This window comes from Gouania willdenowi, chromosome 11 (assembly GCF_900634775.1).
Source record: "Gouania willdenowi chromosome 11, fGouWil2.1, whole genome shotgun sequence".
NCBI classification, from domain to species: domain Eukaryota; kingdom Metazoa; phylum Chordata; class Actinopteri; order Blenniiformes; family Gobiesocidae; genus Gouania; species Gouania willdenowi.
In genome coordinates, this window is record NC_041054.1 from 8,420,404 (window position 1) to 8,442,065 (window position 21,662).

The 21,662-nt window shown below is 40.1% G+C and overlaps 2 protein-coding genes and 1 non-coding gene across 4 annotated transcripts; all 3 read right to left on the reverse strand.

Moving 5' to 3' along the window:
• Positions 1–490: 490 nt before the first annotated feature.
• Positions 491–11,303, reverse strand: znf687b (zinc finger protein 687b). Of its 2 annotated transcripts, none has more exons than XM_028460796.1 (10): positions 11,188–11,303; positions 7,265–9,577; positions 5,843–6,096; positions 5,536–5,720; positions 4,435–4,611; positions 4,191–4,353; positions 3,577–3,915; positions 3,370–3,470; positions 3,137–3,224; positions 491–2,598 (listed from the first exon to the last, which is right to left on the reverse strand). In XM_028460796.1, exons 2-10 carry the CDS (start codon positions 9,561–9,563, stop codon positions 2,002–2,004), a joined length of 4,203 nt encoding a protein of 1,400 aa, XP_028316597.1. In that variant the 5' UTR covers positions 9,564–9,577; positions 11,188–11,303; the 3' UTR covers positions 491–2,001. The 2 variants fall into 2 exon arrangements, with proteins under 2 accessions (XP_028316597.1, XP_028316596.1); XM_028460795.1 differs by having other exon boundaries at positions 5,843–6,129.
• LOC114472713 (small nucleolar RNA SNORA13) lies at positions 3,994–4,131 on the reverse strand. Its single transcript, XR_003675186.1, has one exon. It is a non-coding gene; the product is annotated as a small nucleolar RNA SNORA13 (small nucleolar RNA).
• Positions 11,304–11,361: 58 nt separating the features above from the next.
• Positions 11,362–17,863, reverse strand: psmd4a (proteasome 26S subunit ubiquitin receptor, non-ATPase 4a). Its single transcript, XM_028461040.1, has 10 exons — positions 17,708–17,863; positions 15,361–15,501; positions 15,169–15,283; positions 14,984–15,070; positions 14,819–14,887; positions 14,513–14,728; positions 13,435–13,543; positions 13,211–13,342; positions 13,042–13,094; positions 11,362–11,862 (listed from the first exon to the last, which is right to left on the reverse strand). Exons 1-10 carry the CDS (start codon positions 17,731–17,733, stop codon positions 11,692–11,694), a joined length of 1,119 nt encoding a protein of 372 aa, XP_028316841.1. The 5' UTR covers positions 17,734–17,863; the 3' UTR covers positions 11,362–11,691.
• Between the last annotated feature and the right edge of the window lie 3,799 nt (positions 17,864–21,662).

Consider the following 21,662-nt stretch of genomic DNA (forward strand, 5'->3'; position numbering starts at 1 on the left):
CTTCATTTTGAGACTTTTGAATTTTTTTCACCACACCTTTGATTTTGTGTGTTTTAACTTAATCATTACCATTTTACTTTTTTTTTCGGTGGGGGGGGGAAGGGTTTTCATAAAATGCAGATAATAGGCATAAAAATATGACTTTTTTTTTTATTGAAAACTATATACAGGTATATAGTCTCTAAAAACTTGTGAAAACATGACAAACACCCTAAAATGGAAGCAAGTCTATAGCAGGTCACTAAAAACTACATAACATCCTAATTTAAAACAGGTGATTTAATTTAATGTTTTCTTTGTTTAAAGCTTTAACTGAATTATTTTAATTGTACTTTTTAAATATCTGTGTAATGTTGTGAGGGATAGTTTTATAAATTGGCATTGTTTCTAAAACTTTTAAGTACAACATAAAGCTGGAGGATTCGGGCAAACCCCTTCTATGGAGTATTTAATATTTTCTCATGCAGATAAAAACGAATCTGATACAATGCTGGACTCAGTCTTGTTTTCCACATTTATTTCCAAACAGCACAAAAGTGAATGGCATTTCAGCAAGCAGACCACAACCATGGAAAAATGAAATGACGTGAAGTTTCCACTATAGAGCTATATAAATATGATATGACATATAAAAGATAGAAACTGAAAAAAGAGTCCACTCATCTGCCTCCGTCGTGTGAAGGCTGTTTTTCAAGACATAATACAAAAGAAACAAGTGTGAGTCAGCAGATTAAGAAAACAACTGTCTCAGAGATAAACATTTGTTTTCATACACATCAGGACAACACGACCTCCCTCGGATTATTAATTACAACATGGAGCTAAATCTCAAGAGGGATATGTTTTCTTCTCTTAAACTTTGGGGGGAAAAAAGGGGGGAAACAGTACGAGTACAAATACTTTACGTATTCACATTTTCATAGCAAGTTACTAAAACTGGGACGCTTTCTTTTAGTGTAACTATTTACATGGCCGGACACAAACACTACCTCTCACCTCTCTTTTCTTCTTCTTCTAGTTTAACGATTAACAAGGTCACACATTATTCACACTACACACACACCTCCGGTAACTGCGTCCCTTTGTCTTCAAAGGTTACGCCTTGTGTTTCCTTTTGTCGGTAAATTGCACAAAGTCTGGCAAGAATTGAGGCTATGGATTTTTGCACAATTACCAACAGCGGTTGTGTTTTATAAATAAACGGCAGGGTTGAAAATTAGTCAGGTGGTCCAGACTTCATGATCCGTGTTCAGTTTAAGGTTAGTTTTAGGTTGTTAGAGGCGATAAACAGAAGTACAAATTGTCAGAGACGGTATAGTGTGTGTTTTCGTGTGTGGTAAGGCTGCACGAGTAATCAATATGAAATTCAAATCAGATTATTTATTGAGGGGGATTTTTAAAAAGTCAAAATTGGAAAATCGATTTTCACATTTAATCATGTGTAATCACGTCTCTCTCCCTTTACAAACAGTTAAAAAAACAAGTTTTAAACACGTTTAAAGTGATAGACCCCCGCTACAACCTCTTCGCTAAATGTGAGGTTTTTTTTCTAATGCAAGTTTCTCTTTTTAAAAACTTCTGATGAATCCATTTTAGGTTGGGCAGGTTGTTATTTTATCAAACCCACAGGGGATTCAACATTCTTTGTTCAAGCTTTGCAGTTGCACTTTATCTCCAATACGGACATTTGTTTTCAAGGTAAAAGATTGGGATTTTATTTTGAGCTGAAACAGTGCGCAGCCTTAATGTGTGTTTGTTGTGTGTGTGTGTGTGTGGTTACACCTATGTCACATGTTGAGGCAGGTGGGTGCAGTCAGTGCAGAGTGAGGGCAGGAGATGATACAGAAACGTGGTCCGGCTACATAACCAAACATGCAGATACAATCACACAGAGGAAGTGCGTACACAGTCTTTAGTGGAGGTTAAAAAGCTACACATGAGCAGCTCGTTTAAATAAACATTCATTTTCTACAGTTTTCTCCTTGGCTCCGCCCCCTATCTCTACTGCGGCTTGTCCGTCTTGTGTGCTGTGAGGAAGGCCATGCCGTGGGTCCTGAGGTGAGTGTTGAGGTCCGAAGCCTTGTCGAATCGTCGCCCGCACACCCTGCATCCCAGGTTCTCCTCCCCGTCCTCGCCCTGCGTCTGCGGGGAGGAGGAGGGGGAGCCGTGCGGAGAACCGTGAGCGCGGGCGGCACCGCGGTCCGCCTCGCTCTGGGTGTCCCGCACTCGGTGGGTAATGAAGCGGTGCCTGCCGAGCGAGCCGGCCGAGGCGAAGCAGACGCCGCACTGCAGGCACTGGAAGGAGGCGGTGTCTCCTCGGTGCTGGGGGATGTGGCGCTGGAACTCTGCTCCGTCCTCAGTGGAGAAGCCGCAGGGGACGCAGCGGAACACGCTGTCCTCCTCCTCTTGCTCGGGCGTCAGTGACGTGGTGGTGGCGGACCCCCGGGTTCTCTTAGCAGGGCCGACGCCCACCTCTGTGGAGGGTTCCTCCTCCTCTGTTGATCTAACAGCAGGAGGTCCTGATTCTCCGTCCTGCTCTGAGGAGCTGCTGGGTCCTTCTCCACCTGTAGCTGCACGCTTCCTGGTCATGGGGGGGCCCTGTGAACACAGTCAGCAGGGTTAGCTTCTCATCTAAAACACAGCAACAGTTCCCAATAATGGCCCTAGCGCAGGGTTGGGGTCATTTTTCAAATACAATGATGTCTTCAACTATCCATGTTCTATTACGATTATGGTGACTGACATTTTTTCCAATTACAAATATAATTACAGCAAGAATATGGGCATTTCCTGAAGAAAATGCAAGTGAGGATGCAGGTGCTGGACAGCATAGCACTGCATTAGCTTAACATTAGCCTAACATTAACATTAACCTAACGTTAGCATTAGCATTAGCCTAGCATTAGCATTAACCTAGCATTAGCATTAGTCTAGCTTTAGCATAACCTAGCGTTAGCATTAACCTAACATTAACCTAACGCTAGCATTAGCCTAACGTTAGCATTAGCTTAGCAACAGCATTAGCCTAATGTTAGCATTAGCTTAGCAATAGCATTAGCCTAACATTAACCTAACGCTAGCATTAGTCTAATGTTAGCATTAGCCTAACGTTAGCAGATGTTGATGCATTATTCACCTGTCCGTCTGGTGTCCTGTGATGGAGTCGGATGTGTTTGTCCATGAGGAAGCGACTGCCAAAGGTACGTTTGCCTTCTGTGCAGTATCTGCAAAAAGTGCGTAAAGATCAAGTTAGTGATTGAATAGATTTATATTATTTATCCTTCAATGATGAGTTTTCTGACTCATTCACAGACCTCCGTTAGCTTTAGCTAAGGCGAAAACATACGCAATGAAAACATTAAAACTCACTTGCAGTGGAAGACTCGTTTGTTGCCCTCGTGAATGACTCGCTCGTGACGTCTCAAGCTGGACGATGTGCTAAACGTTCCTCCACAAATGCGACACGGGAACTGAAGAATCGGACAATGGACAACAAAACAAGACAAAAAGACAAGAAGCCATTAGCTTTTCAGGCTATTGAGCGTGGTTTCTAGTAGATCTCTGGCCGTGTCCCACCTTGCCGTGCTCCGTCTTCACGTGGTTCTGGTAGTCATCGTTGTCAGTGAACGTGTTCTGACACTGAGGGCAGGTCCATTCAGTTGGTGGAGTGGGAGAATCACTGCCCTGACCACCTCCTGGTGCCTCATAGTCTTCATCTGCATCGTCGTCGTCATCATCTTCATCCTCTTCATCCTCCTCCTGTTCCCGGCCCCAGTCCTCTCCGTCAGAGTTGTCTGGTTTCCCAGAGGACTTTGACTTGATCCCAGAGGGAGCGGAGGTGTTGGCTGGTGTGGAGGATGTGTTGGAGGCATCGGGCGGAGCTTCCTGTTTGGCTGAAGGACCTCGGTGAGACGTCTGTGAGAACAACAACAGTGAAGCATGAGAGGTTTGTGTCACTACTGTGATGTGAAGTCCACATTTTCACTGTGAGGAAACTGTTCTTGGTATTGAACTTAGAATGAGGTCACTGAATGGCACTCTCACTAAGGCCGATCCAAGAGCTGCTGCTGTATGCCTTTGATGACGCCACATTCATCCAGAGACACAATGAACGGGCAACACAGAAAGGCAAGAGTTCACATCTGTGCAACATCTGCACCTGTTTTCCTGAAGGCGCTGCACAAACAAACCTTAATGTGTTCCATCATGGAGCCTTTCTGTGCGTAGAGCTTAGTGCAGTCCGGGCACTTGAACACGTGCACTTTCTGCTTGGCTAAATGAGTGTCAAAGTGCATGTACAGCAAAGGTTTTTGGGTAAAAACCGTGTCACACATCACACACTTGTAGATCATTCTGCAAGAGAAAGAAACGACAGAATCATATTAGAGGTTTCCTCTGGTTGGCTGTGGTTGGTGGTGAAGGCAGAGAGCGTACTTGGCCTGTCCTCCGGTGAGTGCAGGGTGCTGGGTGCTGATGTGGCTCTGGGCACTGGGAGAGGACTTGAAGGCCATTGGGCAGCTGGGGCACTTGTGGAAGACCTCGCAGTGAGCGGTTTGTATGTGGGACTTAATGGAGTTCAGACCTCCAAACACGACCTGACAGCTCGAGCACCTTAACACAGCAAAGTGTGACACATCAGAACTCTTTATTCTATATCAAGATGAATCCTGTGCTTCACTCCAATCAATGCTGAGTCATAGTTGAGAATTGTTAGAAAATAAAACTGTCATTTAGTGTTTCACCCAACAAGAACTCTTCCTATGTTGCCTCTTAGTTACAATATTTGCAGGAGTTTTAGATTTCCTCAGACCATGACTAGGGCCCTATGATTACCACGTTAACGGAATTGTGGAAATGACCGATGAAAACGGAATTAAAAAAATTTAAATTGACAAAATGAGAGTGAAATTGTGACGTAACAATCTAAAACATTCTGGCCAATAGTGATGACATAACTGATGCATCCTTGTGTCCATTTGTTTCTGTCTAATCATTACGACCTGGAATGATGTCATCAGGAACATCTAAATTAGGTTAATTTGAATTAAGTTGATCAAAACTTAATCAATTAACCTGCTCAAATTCAGTAAACGATTGAAAATTGGGTGACAATAATGCTGCTCTCATACATCTTTATATGACATATTATAAATAGTTAAAAAGGAGTAGTTAGAACAATCCATGTCAGTTCAACTTATATCTACTGTTTAATTGTAGCTTACACATGGTTTTAAATTACATTTATTTTGACATATATTTTCATTTAATCATGGTGTTCTTTTATATTATCATTAATACTTATTTTGTTCCCTCACAAGAGTTAAAAACTTAAGTATTTCTAAAAAAAACTGACTTTTGAAAGAAATGTATGTGAAAACACAGAATTTTTGTGTTACTGAAGGTGAGGTATCCTGCTCAGGCCCTTTGTGCTGTCTAGGAATGAGTAATGTAAAAATAAAGCACGCATGAATGAAAAGAAGAGCAGACTGTGTTTTTAGATATTGTGTCACATGACCTTACGTGTCGTCCTCTCACCTGTAGCCAATACGACGAGCAAAGTGCAGACAGGCCTCTTCCAGGTGAGTCTGGAAACTGGCCTGTCGTGCTATACCTCCACACTCCGGGCAGACGTGTGGCGCTTTGTGTTTGTGAAACCTCTGGTGGGCTGAAACGGCACAGGAGTTAGGAAGCATCATGGGAGGCGAGCACTGCATGCACATCTGGAGTAGGAAGAGGAGGAGAAACGGAAAAGTGAAGGAAAAACCATCAGAATCAAGCAGTGACTGATGAGGACAGAATCCAGCAGCATGACACATACTGTCTGCTCCTCCCCTGGACTCACTGAGTTGGGAGCAGCTCGGATCTGCTGAAAGTGGGTGACCAGCTCCGCCTTGCTGGCAAACTGCGTCTGACACTCGGGGCATTTGAAGTTGTTGTACTGCGGGGTCTCGGCCTTCTTACATGGCAAAGGCATGAGCGCGTGCGGGCCCTGAGGGGCGCGCCGGACAGGTCGGGGCTGAGCGGCCAATGGAGAGGAAGCGTCTTTAAGCGTGCTGGAGCTAGCCGGGGTGGAGGGCATTGTGCTGGGAGAGGACACTGGAGGAGAGGAGGATGAAGAGGTGATGAGGCCTGCTCGGCCCAAGGTGGAGGAGAGTGGAGACAAACAGGACAGAAATGAAAGATTCATTTCATTTTTCATTCTGTGGGAGTGGAATAAAGGTTTTTGATATTACAATTTCCTTTGCTTTTATTTCACGAGATTCCTTTAAACAATGTTTGTATGACGGCGCATTAGGACCACATGAAAAAAAATAAAAAATCTGATTACTACGAGAATAAAGTCATAATATTTCGAGAATAAAGCGGTAACTTTATATATATTTTTCTTTAAAGACATGGGTCAAAACACAAGAGATGGTAACAGAAAGCTAACACAAAAGGAAGGTTAAGCTTTATAGGGTTCATTAATAAAGGCACAGTAACTAAGAATGTAATTGTAATTGACTTTCAGAGGAAAAATAATAATTGTGAAAAAATGAATTGAACTGTGGATAATGAAAGATGTACATGTAATTGAAAAATGTAATTGAACCCCACCCTGGTGAAAGCATCATTAGGGTGAATAACAATGTAAAATAAAATGTTAATAAATGCTTAAATATCAAAACCTAATTTAAAAAAAAGCTCAACAAAGACAAAGTAATTATTCTAATATACAGAAAGCGCAACAATGAATTTTAAAGATTAAAGTACAAAAACATTAGGGTTGGGGTCAATTATAATTGTAATCATGTAATTGATAATGAATTTCAATTATAGCATAATTATAATCGTAATGTAAAAAATCTTTTGCTGTCGTAATCGTAATTATTTTATTTATTTATTTATTTGATAGGGACAGTGCATATTCATGAACATCTGTAATACAGTGTAACAATAACAGATTATAGCAAAAAAAACAACTAATTTCCATCTGTTGTCCCTAGGCAGGCAACATAAAAATTGAATTGTAATTGAGTTTAGATAATTCACTTTGTAATTGCAACTGCCTTCTATAAGAATTGTCAGTTAAAATTTAACGCAAAACTGGGGAACCACATTACAGTTCTATGTACAGTTCTACACATATTTAATTAACAATTATTAAAATATGCTTCATATCAAGCTTTCTCACATTTTAAATTTTAAAATTTTTTAATTGAGAGGTATACGCAAAAAACTAAAAATGCTGGTGACTGTAATCATAATTGAAAAACATACTGACCTCCTATTGGTGTGATGTCCTGCTGCCCAATCATCTGCTCCACGGTGACGGGCCTCATGACCAGATGTGAGCACTGCATGACCAGCCCTCGTTCCTTGTGCTCCCTGGCATGCAGCAGCAGGCTGCACTTGTTGAAGAAGGCCAGCCTCTTGGCACAATGGTTACACGTCACCTCGATGCGCAGCGACCGCCGGTCGTAGTGTCGCGCCAAGCTGCGCTCCAACGCAAAGGCGTCACCGCACTCTAGGCAGCGGTACCCTGTGGCGGGGAGCGGGAGACCCCACTCGGGTGGCGGGGGAGCCGACAGGTCGGGTTTGTAGCTCGGCAGCAGGTTTTTGCTGTTGAGGATTTTGTTGAAGGCTTCCACCAGGCTGGACTGACTCCTGGAAATGACCGCTCCCGTGCTGTTGACAATAGAAGCGGGCTTGTTGGCCTGGAGGCTGCTGGTGACGATGGTGCCGCTGCCGCCGTTAGCGGTTTTATTAGTGGTGGTACGAACACTGATCCCTCCAGCAGCGACGGAGAACTTTGGGGAAGAAGCCATGCCCGGCGTCGCAGGCAGGGCTGCGGATTTTGTGATGCTGACGGCAGTGGCAGAAACTTTGGCCTTGTCAGACGCAGCCATTTTGTTCTGGACCTTGGTGGCGGCCGCGAGCATCACGCTGCTGGCTGCAAGAGTGGAAACTGGCAGAGCGTTGAGAGCACTTAGTTTTTGGGACGCCTCGAGTTTCTGGGCCTTGTTTCCCAACACCTTCCTCTCCCCGGGGTCGGCTTTAGCGTCCTGACCCTTCCCCGCAGCACCTCCTTTCGGTGCAACTCTTGTGACAGTTCTGGTGATTCCCCCCGTTGAGGTCTTGATAGTCTTTATTCTGACTTTGAGTGGTCTTGATGGAGCTTTAGAGGCAGCAGGTGGAGCAGTACCTGTATCTCCGCCCTCAGACGGTGGAGGCTTAGACTTTCCTTCCACGACCTCCATATTTTCCTCCATAGTTCTCACGTTCTCTCCTTTGTCAGCTTTGCCATCCACTGCTTTATCAAGCCCATTCCCCACCTCCATCTCCTCCTCCTCTTCTTTGGGCTCTCGCAGGTCAGGGGGAGGTGGGGTGGAGGCCACTGCGGGGCTGGAGCACCGCTTGGCAGCAACTTGAGCAGTAGATTTCGGCAATTCCGGTTCAGGACTTTCGGGTGAGTCTCTCTCCTCTATGACGTGCTCTGGATGTCGGTCCTCCACCTGTGGAGCATCTGTAGAGCTTGACTGCGGAATGGATGAAGTCAGAGAAGCTCCTGAAAGTGTGTCTGCAGATTTGGCTTGAGATCCACTTGAAGGTGTTGGCTGTGTTGAGTCAGACTTGTAACGTCGGCTCATCTGAGAGCTCGGTGGAGACTCTGGATTCTCGTGGATCACCAGTGGACTTCCCAAGTCTGGATCGGAGTCATCCTCCTCCATCTGATGGTGCTGAAACTCTGCAGGACTGCCTTTGGGAGCCCCATTAAACGGCTGGGATGAGTGCAGCGGGAGAGATGAAGGTGCTGAGGGAGGCACTGGAAGCTTGGACGGTGGAAAAAAAGAGGAACCTAATCCTACGGGGACACCAGGAGCCAGAGCAGAACCAGCAGAGAGAGCTGAGGATGAAGGTAAGGATGCTTTGACCTCGTCTGCTCGCTCCTGGTCCGTGTCCTGCTGCTGCTGGTGCTGCTGCTGCTGCTGGAGGAGCTGCATCTTTCTGGCTCGACCCACCGGATCCCCAGAACCCTGTGCCACGAGCGGCTTCAGTCTGTTGAAGATGTTCCCTCCTTGCTTGTGGGACTTGGCTGTGCTAGCACCGGATGCTTCTGAAGACACTTTGGAGGCGCTCATGGACCACGGTGACGGGCCACCGTTGGACTGAGGCTGCGTGGAGACACCAGAAACCCCAAAGCCGTTGTGATTAAGAGCTTCAGAATCAGCCATGCCAGGAGCACAGGCTCCCAGCCTGGGACCCACATCTACCCCTGCAATCACATCAATAGGGTCCTGATCTGCATCGCCCTCTCGTCCATCTATGCTTTCGAGGCGGACTTTATTCTTCACAATCACGCTCACAATCGAGGTGTCACCCTGTGAATCCGAGGGACTCGGTGGTCTCAAAGATGAACCGACGCCCACTACACTGTCGGGCTTTCCCAGAGGAGCGCCGGCGGCCCCGTGTGGACCCTCGGGCTCATCTGGGGCAGACTGGATGGCCTCTTTGGCGTCTATGTCAGGAATATCGAAAGCTGCCAACAGGTCATCGAAATCTGGGGTCTTCATGTCCCCCATACCGGGATTGACTCCTGTGGAAAAAATAGCACATTTCATACACAAGGCAATTCAATGTGCTTTGCATGATTAAAAAATGCAACAGAAAACATTTAAGAGTTTAAAAATCAATAAGAACATTTCAAATCAGCAGTAAAAACATTAAATCAACAATAATGTGATTAAAATCTCACTCTCAGTCATACGCAGTAGAGAAAAAGAGTGCCTTTAAATTTGGAAAAGTATTTTTTGGTTGACAATACTTTTTTTGATTGAAGCAACTTTTTCTTTCAATAAACAAACAAATTAACCTCCATAAAAAAACAAGACATAGGTATTTAAAAAAAAAAAAAAAAATACAGTGTAAAAGACTGATTGTTTAGACCAACGGTACCCCCTCTCTCTTATTCATGAATCCATGTACCTCCTTTGTCTGACTACAACATTTTGCTCAGAATACAATGAAAAAAACCACTATAGAGCATAATGATGCAATGAACGAGTAATAACACATATTTTAAAGAATATAATTTTGTAAATAAGTGGAATGAAACCGTATTTAGTGTATTCTGAATACATTCATTTTATAATTTTTATCATTTCCAGTCACTCCCGCCTGGTGTTGGACCAAGTCTAACCTTTGCACTTTCAGTTCATGTTCTAATTAAGATCATTTCATCATCATTATTATGATGATCATTCTAAAATGAAAATAATCATTATAAAATCCCATATATTTTAATGCTTTCATTTGTTAATTTTCCACTCTCTCAAGTACCGCCTGTCGTGCCATCGCGTACCCCTAGGGGTAAACGTACCCCCATTTGAGAAACCCTGGTTCAAAAAACCAAATGAGTTTTTGAAACGCAGTACTATATGCTATATAATTTTTTTCTAAAGTATGTAATCGTAAATTGCAACACTTTTCAAAAATCTGTTTTTTTTCTGCTATGCAGCCTCACATAGACCTCAGGGAGCTTTTATGGGCAATACCCTTATGTCTGATTCATGAAAACATCTGGAACACATCTGTCTAAAAAGCAAGTTTTAGCCGTGATTTACACATTTGAATTCACCAGCATGATTTCAAAGAATGTCACTGTAAATGTCACAATAACCCACATGGCGAAGGTAGAGATTTTGCGGAGCTTGAAACGCCTCAGTGTGAAACATGCTGCAGCAGAAGAGAAACAGTAGCTTCTCGCTGTCAGGATCCTGCACTACTAGCTCTCCATTAGCCTGCTACAGTCTACCGCTAGTCACGGCGACCCTGCAGCCAAACGCCGCCAACAGCCCAGTGAACAGGACGTGATATCTGTACTATGTCTGATGGAGGTTGACAAAAGCAGCTGGGCGTGACACGGTTCACACAAGCTGAAGCTCCTGCATGCAGAGACCGGGGTTTTTTTTGGGTGCCGCTGAGGTTCTCTGTCGGGGCTAACTGGTCGCGGCGCTCCGGAGCAGAGGGTCATTGAAGCTAACTAGCCTAGCTGGCCGTTAAAATATCAACCGGAGCAAGACCATTGGGCGCAGAGTAGACAGCATTCAGAGCCGAGTGGTTATACAGTCAAACATGGCAAGTCAAAGCGCCACAGGGACGATGCATTTCCTGAAATAAATTACCGTTTTTTTTTTGTTTGTTTACCTGGATGTGCGATTCCCGACTATCCTAGCTCGTTTTCAGCTGAAAATGCTCCGCTTCCGGTCACGTGACCCAAGCGTCCTGGGAACGCACTGGAAATGTTGAGCGACACGTACAATCACCACATCAATGTTCACTACACAAACACACACTGTGTAATAAATGCACAGAAAAAAGTAGGTTTATATGTAAGCTTTATTGTAAAACACCACAAAGACACTGCTGAGTGTGGCTGGCTTCAGCTTAAAAAGCTTGTTGTGTCAAATTCCTTTTAAGGTACAATGATTATTATTTGAGGAAAGAGGGTCACTTGTTTCTGATTTCTTAGATTATGGGCCACATTTTAAATCCAGACTCATGCACCATATTCTATCCATTCATTTTTATATTTGAGTATCTTTGAGGATGACAGTGAATGACTGAACGCTGTCATGCAAAACATCACAGCTTGTGTATGTAAGAAATCCTTCTTTCATCTACAAATGTTGCATCTTCTTATTGTGCGACTCATTTCTTTTTCTCTTCGTCTTTTTTGCCGTCTGCCTTGCTTCCTGTTTGGGAGGCCAGGGAGCCCATGGCACTGCGGATGGCCTCGTTGTTTGGATCCACACCGGGAAGGTTCTCCAGGACACTCTGGAGGAAATCTGGGTCTTGCATCACATCGTAATCATCTTCCTCCTTTAAAAAAATAAATTAAGAAGGATACAATCATCGAGGAAGTAACAAGAACCAAACACATGTACAAAATTAGCACAAAATGCCTTACTTTTTTAATAGCTCTAGAAAAACCTAAGCCAGACATGGGCAACTGGCAGCCCGGGGGCCTCATGTGGCCCTTGATCTAACTTTGTGCGGCCCCCCAAAGTCAATGCACAAAACAAATCCCAAAACACACAAAATGACAGTAAAGGACACAAGATGCCAACTGAAAACTCATAAGATGACTTTGAAAAAAAATACAAAACAAAAATGTAAAAAATGACTAAAAATAAATAAATAAAATAAACAAAAACACAGAAGATTCCTCCAAAAACACACAAAATGACAAAGACACAAAGGGACTAAAGACACGCATGTGACTCGAAAAACACACAAAATGGCAACAAAACTACACGAAATGACTCCAATAACACACTAAACTACACAAAGTGACAACCAAAATATACAAAATGACTAAAAACACACAAAATACGAAAATATTTTGAGACACGAAGCAAAATGTCCACAAAAACCCATACTTGTTTCTTGTATTATTCTTGCTCAGTTTGGTCATTATTCTAAATGATGTCGATAATTTGGCCCTCGGATCAGGCGATCATATTTTTGCGGCCCCCATTGTCATAAAAGTTGCTCTGACCTAAGCCATTGGAAAATAAGCCTGAAATTTAATGGAGTCATTTTTGTAAATAAAAGTTTTTCAGGTAAATGTGTCTGATAAGGTAATACACACTCGAAACCAAAAAAAAAAAAAAAAAAAAAAAAGGATCTTATCCAATAAATAAGAATCACAACCTTCAATTAAAAATAAAAAAAAAAACTTCTTGTTCATTTATTTTCCACATCTACACATTTTCAACTTTGGTATTATTATATATTTATGTGTAGTCTGGATCATTTCTATATTACCTAACTTTGTATGAATGAATCTTCTCTTTTGGGATTCAGGTGAGTTGGAAAATACCCTTAAGAAAATCTTGGGGTGACCTTAACATTGTGTTAGAAATATTTCATGTTTGCAATCATTTTTGGTAATAGAGCATGTTTATTATTTGGGTAATTCCCTTTGTACTGTTAATAAAAAAAAAAAAAAACAGCATAATTGGGGCATTTCGAATAACAGGTTAATAGATGACTTACCTTTGCTGAGTCAGCAGTGTCCATCGCGGCATCTGCATCCATTTCACCATACTCTGTACACAAAGTACAAAAACAATCCATTACACATCCATGAAACATGGAGGAAAACAAGTTTATTCACACATTTTGGATTGCAGCATAAGTTCAGAAACAGTAAAATGTAGCCCACCGCCTCCAGTTAAAGACATCTGCATAGCGTAGGCGATCTGCTCCTCCTCCGTCATGCTGCTGAAATCAGGAAGCACAGCTGTCGCACTCTTTGGCTGAGACACCGTCATCTTCAGTAAGGCCTCCTCTGACTCTGAAAAATATTAGAAACCCCCCCAAACCAACCCTTTAATATCACACATGACAGTCCTAGTCCGAACCTCCTGCTGTCATTCCTACACCGACCGTCTGCACCAGGTGTGGTGACGCCAGCCTCAACTGCAGAGGCAGCGGTAACTCTGCGAGCTTCTTCCTCCTGCCGCTGTCGCTGCTCCTCCATCGACACGCGCAAGGCCTGAAACAACCAAGACATGTATAAAAACTTAAGCAACTAAACACTTTTTCTGCTTAAAACAAATGGAAAACAATGAAAAAAACAGTATAAAGTATTCTATACTTTCACGTCCTCAAATATAAATCTAGTTAAAGAAAATACAGTATAGAAATTAAGTTGTTAATTAAGGAATTATAAAAATGAAAATTGTAGTTTTGGAAATTATTCTTTTTGAAATTAAAACACCACAAACAATTTCAAACAGCAGTATTCTATAATTTCACTTCCTCAAATATAAATGTAGTAAAAACTAAAATACAATATAAAAATTAAATCATTAATTAAATGATTAAAATTACATTTTTGAATTTTTAAAAATTATTATCTTTTTAAAATTAAAACACCTCAAACAATATTAAACAACAGTATTTTATAATTTCACTTTTTCAACTATAAAATTTTAATTATATTTTTTCAAATTAAAACACCACAATCTCAAACAATCGTATTCTATACTTTCACTTCCTCAAATATAAATCTAGTTAAAAAAAAAAATACATATAATGCTGCTCGTAACACTGTATCAAACATGATCAAAAAATGATTTATTTTTATTTTTATCTGGGGTCACCTTAAATTTGTGATATCAAAAAAAAGGTTGGAAATCACTGTGTTAGAGAGTGACTGGGTGTGTCTTAACTACTCCAGGAGCCCCGCCCTTAATCAAGGCATTTTTTTAAATTTCCAGCCTAAACGCATATCAGCCAAAACCTTGAGGTTTAGTTATCCTTTAAATTGTTCAATCTATCATTCTTCAAAAAAATAAAAAATTGATCAATTTGTAATTCCAACTTTGAGTTTTAAATGCTTAACAGTGTTTAGTGTGACGTAAACAACACAGATGGAAGGAAAAGAAAATATACACATTAAAAAAAAAAAAAAAAAAACACTTTTAAATGTTTTGTTTTTAAACGCCCATGTACTGCGTACCAAGGCCAGCTCTGGATCAGCACTGGGATCAACACCAAACTCAAAGTCACTGGCACCAAGTCCCATCATGGAGCCTCCTTCTCCGGCCAGAATGGGAGACGAAAGGAGAGCGTCAGCCAGGCTGGGTCCTGGAGGGACCGTGACCAGGTGGGAGCCGGTTCCTTCTTTCCCATTTAAAGTGTTTATGAATGCTGTCAGCTTTTCTGTGTTCAATTCCTATGTACACAGCAAGAGACAGAACACGGTCGTAATGCTAACGCTAAAGATGTTGTAATCTAAATTCAACATCAAAAACTAATTGCTCACTTCTTCTCCAAAGTTGATGATATCCACATTCACTTTCTCTTTTTTCAAGCGCTTTGCCATTTTGACAAGCTGTAACGAGATAGTAGGAAGTAAAAAAGCTCATGAATAGGTATTTGAAGTACACACAACCATAAAAAAGACATAAAATTATACAAGAAAACTCACATCCTTCTCACTTTCCTCTACAGGACTGCCAACAAAAGCAATGATCCTAATCTTGTGGTTTTTCCCTTGTCTGTGTTTCAGAGCAAGCTGCATAAAAACACATTGTGGTTTGAATAATGCAGCCACAAAATATATATATATATATATATTGTAAAGGGTTTTGTGTTAAACAGAAGATTACTCACATGAGCCACTCTGATGCCTGTGCCGAATGTGATCTTTCCTTTGGGCTGGACTGCATGGAGTTTGGACAGGATGCGACCCGTGTCTGGTGTCAGTGTGGTCAGGACCTCACAATTACTGCATGAAAACAATCAATCACACACATTACACTTTTACATAAACAAAAAAAATAACAAGAGGTCAGATACACGTACTTTGCCATAGTAATGAGGCCGACGTTGTTTTCCGGGTTGCTGCGTGTTTTTGAGTGACACACAATGTTGACAGCATCTTGCTGTGCTTGTAGTCTTGTTGGAAGGAAGTCTCCATTCCTCATGTATTCACTATTGTCCACACTGAAAGGGGAGAGATAGATTAACATGGTCACAGTGCATGGCAGTTCAAATTGAATTAAAAAAAGTCAGTTATAGATGAGGCATTTTAATGCATCCACTTTTCTGTGATGATCAAGTGCTATAGGAAAACTAATTATAAAGGGAATAAAAATAAGACCTAAAAAATGAGGTTAGGAATAAATAATAATCAAACTCTTTCAATAGCCTGTTTAAAACACAGCTCCCAGGTCTCAGCGAACAGCAAAAGAGAAAAGTGAATGCTTCTGCCCAACCATAAACTGAATATTAGTCACTACAACTACCAAAAACAAAAAAAAAAAAAAAAACCCACTGATTTAAATTGTAAAGGTGCTTAAGGCAGTGTATATTCTAGATTTTAAAAAAATTAAATCAATTTTCAAAAATCTAATAACAGTCAATTGATAATTTATTTTTAATATTTTTGCCCATAAAAGATTTGTATTAATCCCGGAAAAAAATTTAAATCTACATTAAAGGGTTGAGAAGATAGATACTAGGGTACAAACTGTATTCATGATTGGGATCTGAATCTGATAGCCATGAAAAAGCTAAATAACTGTGAATAAATAGATAATTCATCCAATCATTATTGTCATTGACCTTAAATATGACCTTGAGCAAAGGTCAAGGTCACACATTGAAAGGAAATGTTGTTCAATGGTACCAGTCTGAGCACTGTATCTCAATTTGTGGCCAAGTTATAGAGAAAAAAAAATAGTTTTCATTTATTTCTTTTTTTTTTTGCGACGTCATGAACTTTGACCCCTACAATATTTTTACTGGTAGGTCACACATTGAAAGGAAAATTTGTTCAATGGTACCAGTATGAGCGCTGTATCTCAATTTGTTGCCAAGTTATATGGAAAATCTCTTTTTTTGTGTGTGTGACGTCATTAAATTTGACCCCTACCTATCTTTTTACTGGTAGGTTCTACAGCTTTAGTATAATTGAATAAAATACTCCACTTGAGATGAGCTTTTCATAAATGTAAGCATTGAACTTGTACGATACATATTCATAAATTTCGTTTTTTTGACACGACCTTGACATTTTGGCTGCAAAAAATTGACATTGCCCCTATGAGATGACATGTCATTAGTGCTGCATTAATAGCCTAGGAGGAGTTTTAGGACAAAGGAGTTGCAGTAGAAAAATAGCTCCTACGATTACAAAGCAATTTTCAATTGCCAAATACAATAACACTGTCATTCCATTAATGTGCTTGAAGCTTCACAGGAGTTGTGGTGAAGGTGGTTTCATTTTGGAAGAATTAAAAGAGCAGCAGACATATTCAGGACCTTATGGATTCAGTTAGCATAATAAGCAAAATGCAATTTAGCACAGTCAGCATCATGCTATTTTGTTTTTGCAAGCGATGAAGATTTAAGGTCTTTCATAAAAGGCATCAGCAGACACATGTTCAGCCAGGAGGATCACTTCAAGTTCATATCCTTTTCAGCAGCAGATTATTTACAATTACAGAAATAATCGTGAAATAAATAAATAAATGAAATTATTTTCACTTATGTTAAGATTTATACAAGAGCACCAATACTTTTCCATTGGCTTTCAGAATTGTAGGCTGAACAATGAAACAACAACCAAACAAAAGCCATAAAATATAGTTTCAATTTGGATAAAACATCATCAGAGAAAAGCCCAGATAAGTATAAACAGTTCACTTATGGTTTCATCTATCATAACGTTTCGGGTTACTTACAACGAACCAGCAACCCCAGTCGAAAGATAAATCTATGAACAGCACCAGTATAGCATTTCTAATATAGAAGCTAACTGTAGCTTACATGACTCGGTGGGTTTACCAGTTGAACTGGGGATCATGTTAACTGGTGACCAAATCAAGCTAATGCTATAAAAAATGTCTCACTGTGAGGGAAAGTGTGAAATATCAAACTAAACCCACACCCTTTTTCAATTTCCTTCTTAATCGTTAATTGTTATTACACGTAGTGAAAAGGGAAGTCATCAGGTAAAATGGTTACCATTTGAACTGTAGCACCAGCCAACTCAACGCTAGCCGGCTAACGATAAAGGTTTATTAACGAACCGGTCAACGGGGATATTTCCTATATATTCTTGTTAAATGTTAGAGTTTATTTTGTAAAAAAAAGTTTTAACAAGTCCTTTACACATGCGTCACAGCAAACATATCTACAGACTTACCAGACCATCGTACTTTCCAGCCCCATTTTGGAAACTTCTTGTTGATTTCTGTCACAGCGATACAAGCTGGCTGGTTATTGGACAAAATACGGAACACAGTGGATTGTGATTGGCCAATCTCCGTCCCTCGATTTAACAGGCCACAAGAGTACGGAGTAGACCATTTAGACTGGAGAGAGTTGCGACAACGGAAGTTCAAAATGCTTGGCCGTCACGTGATTCATGTAGACTCAAATAGTTCCCGGAAGTTATTCGCGAATCTATTAATTCTGAGTGACATAACTGGGGTTTTTGGTATTTTTTCGTCAATAACTGCATTGATTTACAATCTTTATACAGTACACCGTCATATGTATGTGTATATACAATTAATGTTTATGTAGTTCCATAAACAGTTTTTTTTCCTACTGTAAATTTGTTTTAAAGACTTCTGTAAACAGCTAGCTTAGCTGATTTATTGAAGTTGAAAAGGCCAACATTCATTTGGTTAAAAACCGTGTTGATATGGGGGGGGAACGGTCCACTGGCGTTAACGGAGTTGTTGCATCTCTCTTTCTCTCTAAACTGCTCTGGACCATAAAACAGTAAAAACAAGCAGATAACTTTTGTTTTAGCTTTAGCTTTAACTTTAACCTGCAAATATTAAAAGAAAAAATTAGCAAATTTCATTTTTTTTAAGGCTAATTAAACACTTAAACACTGCAGTTCTAAAGTTCCTAAACAATATCTTAAAGGTAATGCATTGATTTCTGATAACTTTTGTCTTTCAGAGACAAATTATTAAATAACCTAAGACAGAGACAAAAACATTACTGGAGTTTATAATTATTTTGGTCAACTATATTGTGACTATTCAGGTTTTATATTGGCAACAAACTGAAAGTCAACAATGATCTAATTTCAGTTTTAACAAGTTTGGATGAACTACTGCCGGGCCCGCGGAACGTCTGCGCCGAATAGCACGTACCACGATCCCGAGAATTCAGTCAAATGACTCAGTTCCACCGAGTGAAAAAAGGTCTCCGAGAGGCTCTTAACATCCGAACATAGAATATCTATGTCAAATTACAGCCCGATTCAACGAGCATTAACGGAGGAGTAGTCATTTGAAAAATATCTACAACTGACTTAGATGATAATTTACACAATGATTATTGTTTCTTCTGCTCCAGTTTAAAGAGTAACTAAACACCAAAACCACTTTTTCTGCTGAATACAAATGTATTTGGGTTTGAAGTCGTGCTGATAAATGATCCAGATCTCAACATTTTAGCTAAAGTATTTCAATTTGGCATCATTTTGTTGTAAAATATCAGAGAGACTGCCCTCTATGGGTTGAAACCCAGCTATTACAATTTATTTTTGCTATTGGCTGAGATCAAGATCATGTGACATTTTGGGACCACTTTGCGTCACAAACAAGCACTGTTAGCCCCACCCCTTTTATAAAAACTAGCACCTGTGGGCTCTACAATCTATGGTGAGTAGGTTCAGTTTTAGAGAACTGGCTCACTAAAAAGAGCCGGCTCTTTAGGCTCCCAAGTGGCTCTTCATATTTTTTGGTGCTTAAATTAATTTATTAACAACAATAATGTAAAAATATGCACAATATGAATTACTAATATGAAAGAAACCTGCACTATATCAAATGTTTATTATATAAATACATCTTTATTTATTTACTCTACAGAGTGCTCAAAAAAAATAATTATAAAGTGCAAAAACAAAGGTTTAACTATTTACAAATGACCTTGACTAACTTGCTTACTACTAAACAAATTTGATGTGCCTCAGCTTTGGGGGGGGTTGATCCTGGGGGGTAAACTGATTTTTCTGCACGCAAAATCTTTTTTAATTGAACAAAAAATCTACAATAATAAAGTGCAGCAATATTCACAAACACGTACAGATACAGACGGGCATTTATGTGGCTAACAGAGCCAGGGAAATAGATTTAATGACATATATATAATTAGGAAAAAATAAAAAGATAGAAAAAAGAGAGAAAGGAGAGGAAACATAAATAAAAAAATAGAGAGAAATAAATAACGATAACGGGGTGACAGGGAAACACATTAACAATGTTCAGACATATATGTACTGTATATATAACATTACTCAGTTTCACAGCTTTTTTGTTTGTTACATGTTTTCTGGTATTGAACTACAAATACATTTCACTTTCAAAATTATATTCCTTTGGTTTGTTTTGTGCCCATTTAACTTTATGGATTGCGTGTGAGAGCCACTGAATTCACATTCGAGCAAGCAGGAAGTGATGTCAAGCACGCCGAGAGTTACCGAGACACATCACTACCGATGACTTACAAAACCCAAGTTCAATCAACACATACAAATCAGTCAAAATTTTAAGATCATATATAAGTCAACATAATGAGATTCTGTGAGTTTTACTTTCCTGTTGTTTTCCTCACCTTTTTTTTTTTTTTTCAACTGATGACTTACAAACCCAAGTTCAATCAACACATAGACATCTGACAAAGTTCAACACAATGAATAACTATAGGTTTTACTTTCTAAAACTTGTAAAGTTACGTTCAAAATCCAAGACTTGTCAGAACTCTGTGTTAAAGAGAGGTAGCAAGTGGACATAACTAAACGGGTTTACAGCGTTGGATTGGAATGTTCCAGTATGAACAGTTCCAGTCCGGTTTCCACCCACTCCATAGCACTGAAACAGCCCTACTCCAAACGACCAATGATCTTCTCCTGGCTGCTTGATCTGAGTGTGGCCATTGGTACCATTTTACACATCATCCTCCTCGACAGACTTCTCTCTATAGGCATCACACACCTCACCCTTAACTGGTTTAAATCTTACCTCTCAGGCCGCACTCAGTACATTCAACTAAAATAATTTACATCCCACCAACTCCCAGTCACTACAAGTGTTCCCCAGGGATCTGTCCCCTGCTTTTTATCATCTACTTACTCCCTCGGCCATATTGCTCATCATTACCACATCAAATACCGTTGCTTTGCGGATGACACCCAGCTCTACATCTCCACCATGCCTAATGTCTCACTTTCTCCTTCCTCCCTTAGTCACTGAAATAAAATCAAGGTTCACATCCAACTTTCTGAAATTAAACAGTGATAAAACAGAAGTTTTATTATACGGTGCAACAACAACAAAAAAAAAACTTTAACCAAAGCTGACAACTCTCCCTCTCAACAGGTTATAGAGTAGTATCATCCTCGACAGGACTATGATTCACTTCTCATATCAATAACATCACACAGTCTGCATACGTTCACCTCTGCAATATAAACCGCCTCTGCTCATCTCACACACCTCATACTGCAGGATCATCACCAGGACCTCCGTTACTCACCATATCAAATTGCATACATTACAAAATACTTATATTCACTTTTAAGGCCATCTACAATCGGGCTCCCCATACCTCTCCAACCGCAATCCCAACTCAAAACCCATTTGTTTAAACTTGCCTTCTGCCCCTGATCAACATTATTCCACTGAACTTCTGTTATTATCCACCTTATTTTACTTTGCATTTTTGTTGTTCTCTTCTGTTTTTCTGAACGGTGACCGTCACTTCGGGTACCTTGAAAAGCACCTTTAAATAAAATGTATTATTGTAGATGTACAGTAGAACATGAAATGAGGATTTGATCAGTTGCTGTTATATATTCTTCACTGGAATCAATCCCAAGTTTTATAAAGTTGTATTTTTCACAATAAGGACTTATTTTTTTAACTTTATTTTACACTTTTGTTTAGTATGTCATTGCATGCCACAGAAGCCAAAACATAATAGTATATTAGTAACTGGATCGTTTTTCAAGTTTTGTTTATACTTTAAACATTAATTGTAGGAAGTTTAAGTATTTCCTGTCTGACATTTTCTAAAATTCATCATTAAGTAAAACCAAAAAAAGGAGAGCAAAAAATAAATAAATACATGGAACT

What these genes read in the sequence shown, in the direction of transcription:
- znf687b (XM_028460795.1), bottom strand. Translation starts at nt 9,563, where the DNA reads ATGGGGGACATGAAGACCCCAGATTTCGATGACCTGTTGGCAGCTTTC. An exon ending in GGACATCACACCAATAGGAG is followed by an intron (nt 6,130 to 7,264) that starts GTCAGTATGTTT and finishes TGGGCCGAGCAG; the next exon opens with GCCTCATCACCTCTTCATCC. An exon ending in GCTCGTCGTATTGGCTACAG is followed by an intron (nt 4,612 to 5,535) that starts GTGAGAGGACGA and finishes TGCTGTGTTAAG; the next exon opens with GTGCTCGAGCTGTCAGGTCG.
- psmd4a (XM_028461040.1), bottom strand. Translation starts at nt 17,733, where the DNA reads ATGGGGCTGGAAAGTACGATGGTCTG. An exon ending in CTGATCCAGAGCTGGCCTTG is followed by an intron (nt 13,544 to 14,512) that starts GTACGCAGTACA and finishes TGGTTGTTTCAG; the next exon opens with GCCTTGCGCGTGTCGATGGA. An exon ending in ACACTGCTGACTCAGCAAAG is followed by an intron (nt 11,863 to 13,041) that starts GTAAGTCATCTA and finishes ATTTTTTTAAAG; the next exon opens with GAGGAAGATGATTACGATGT.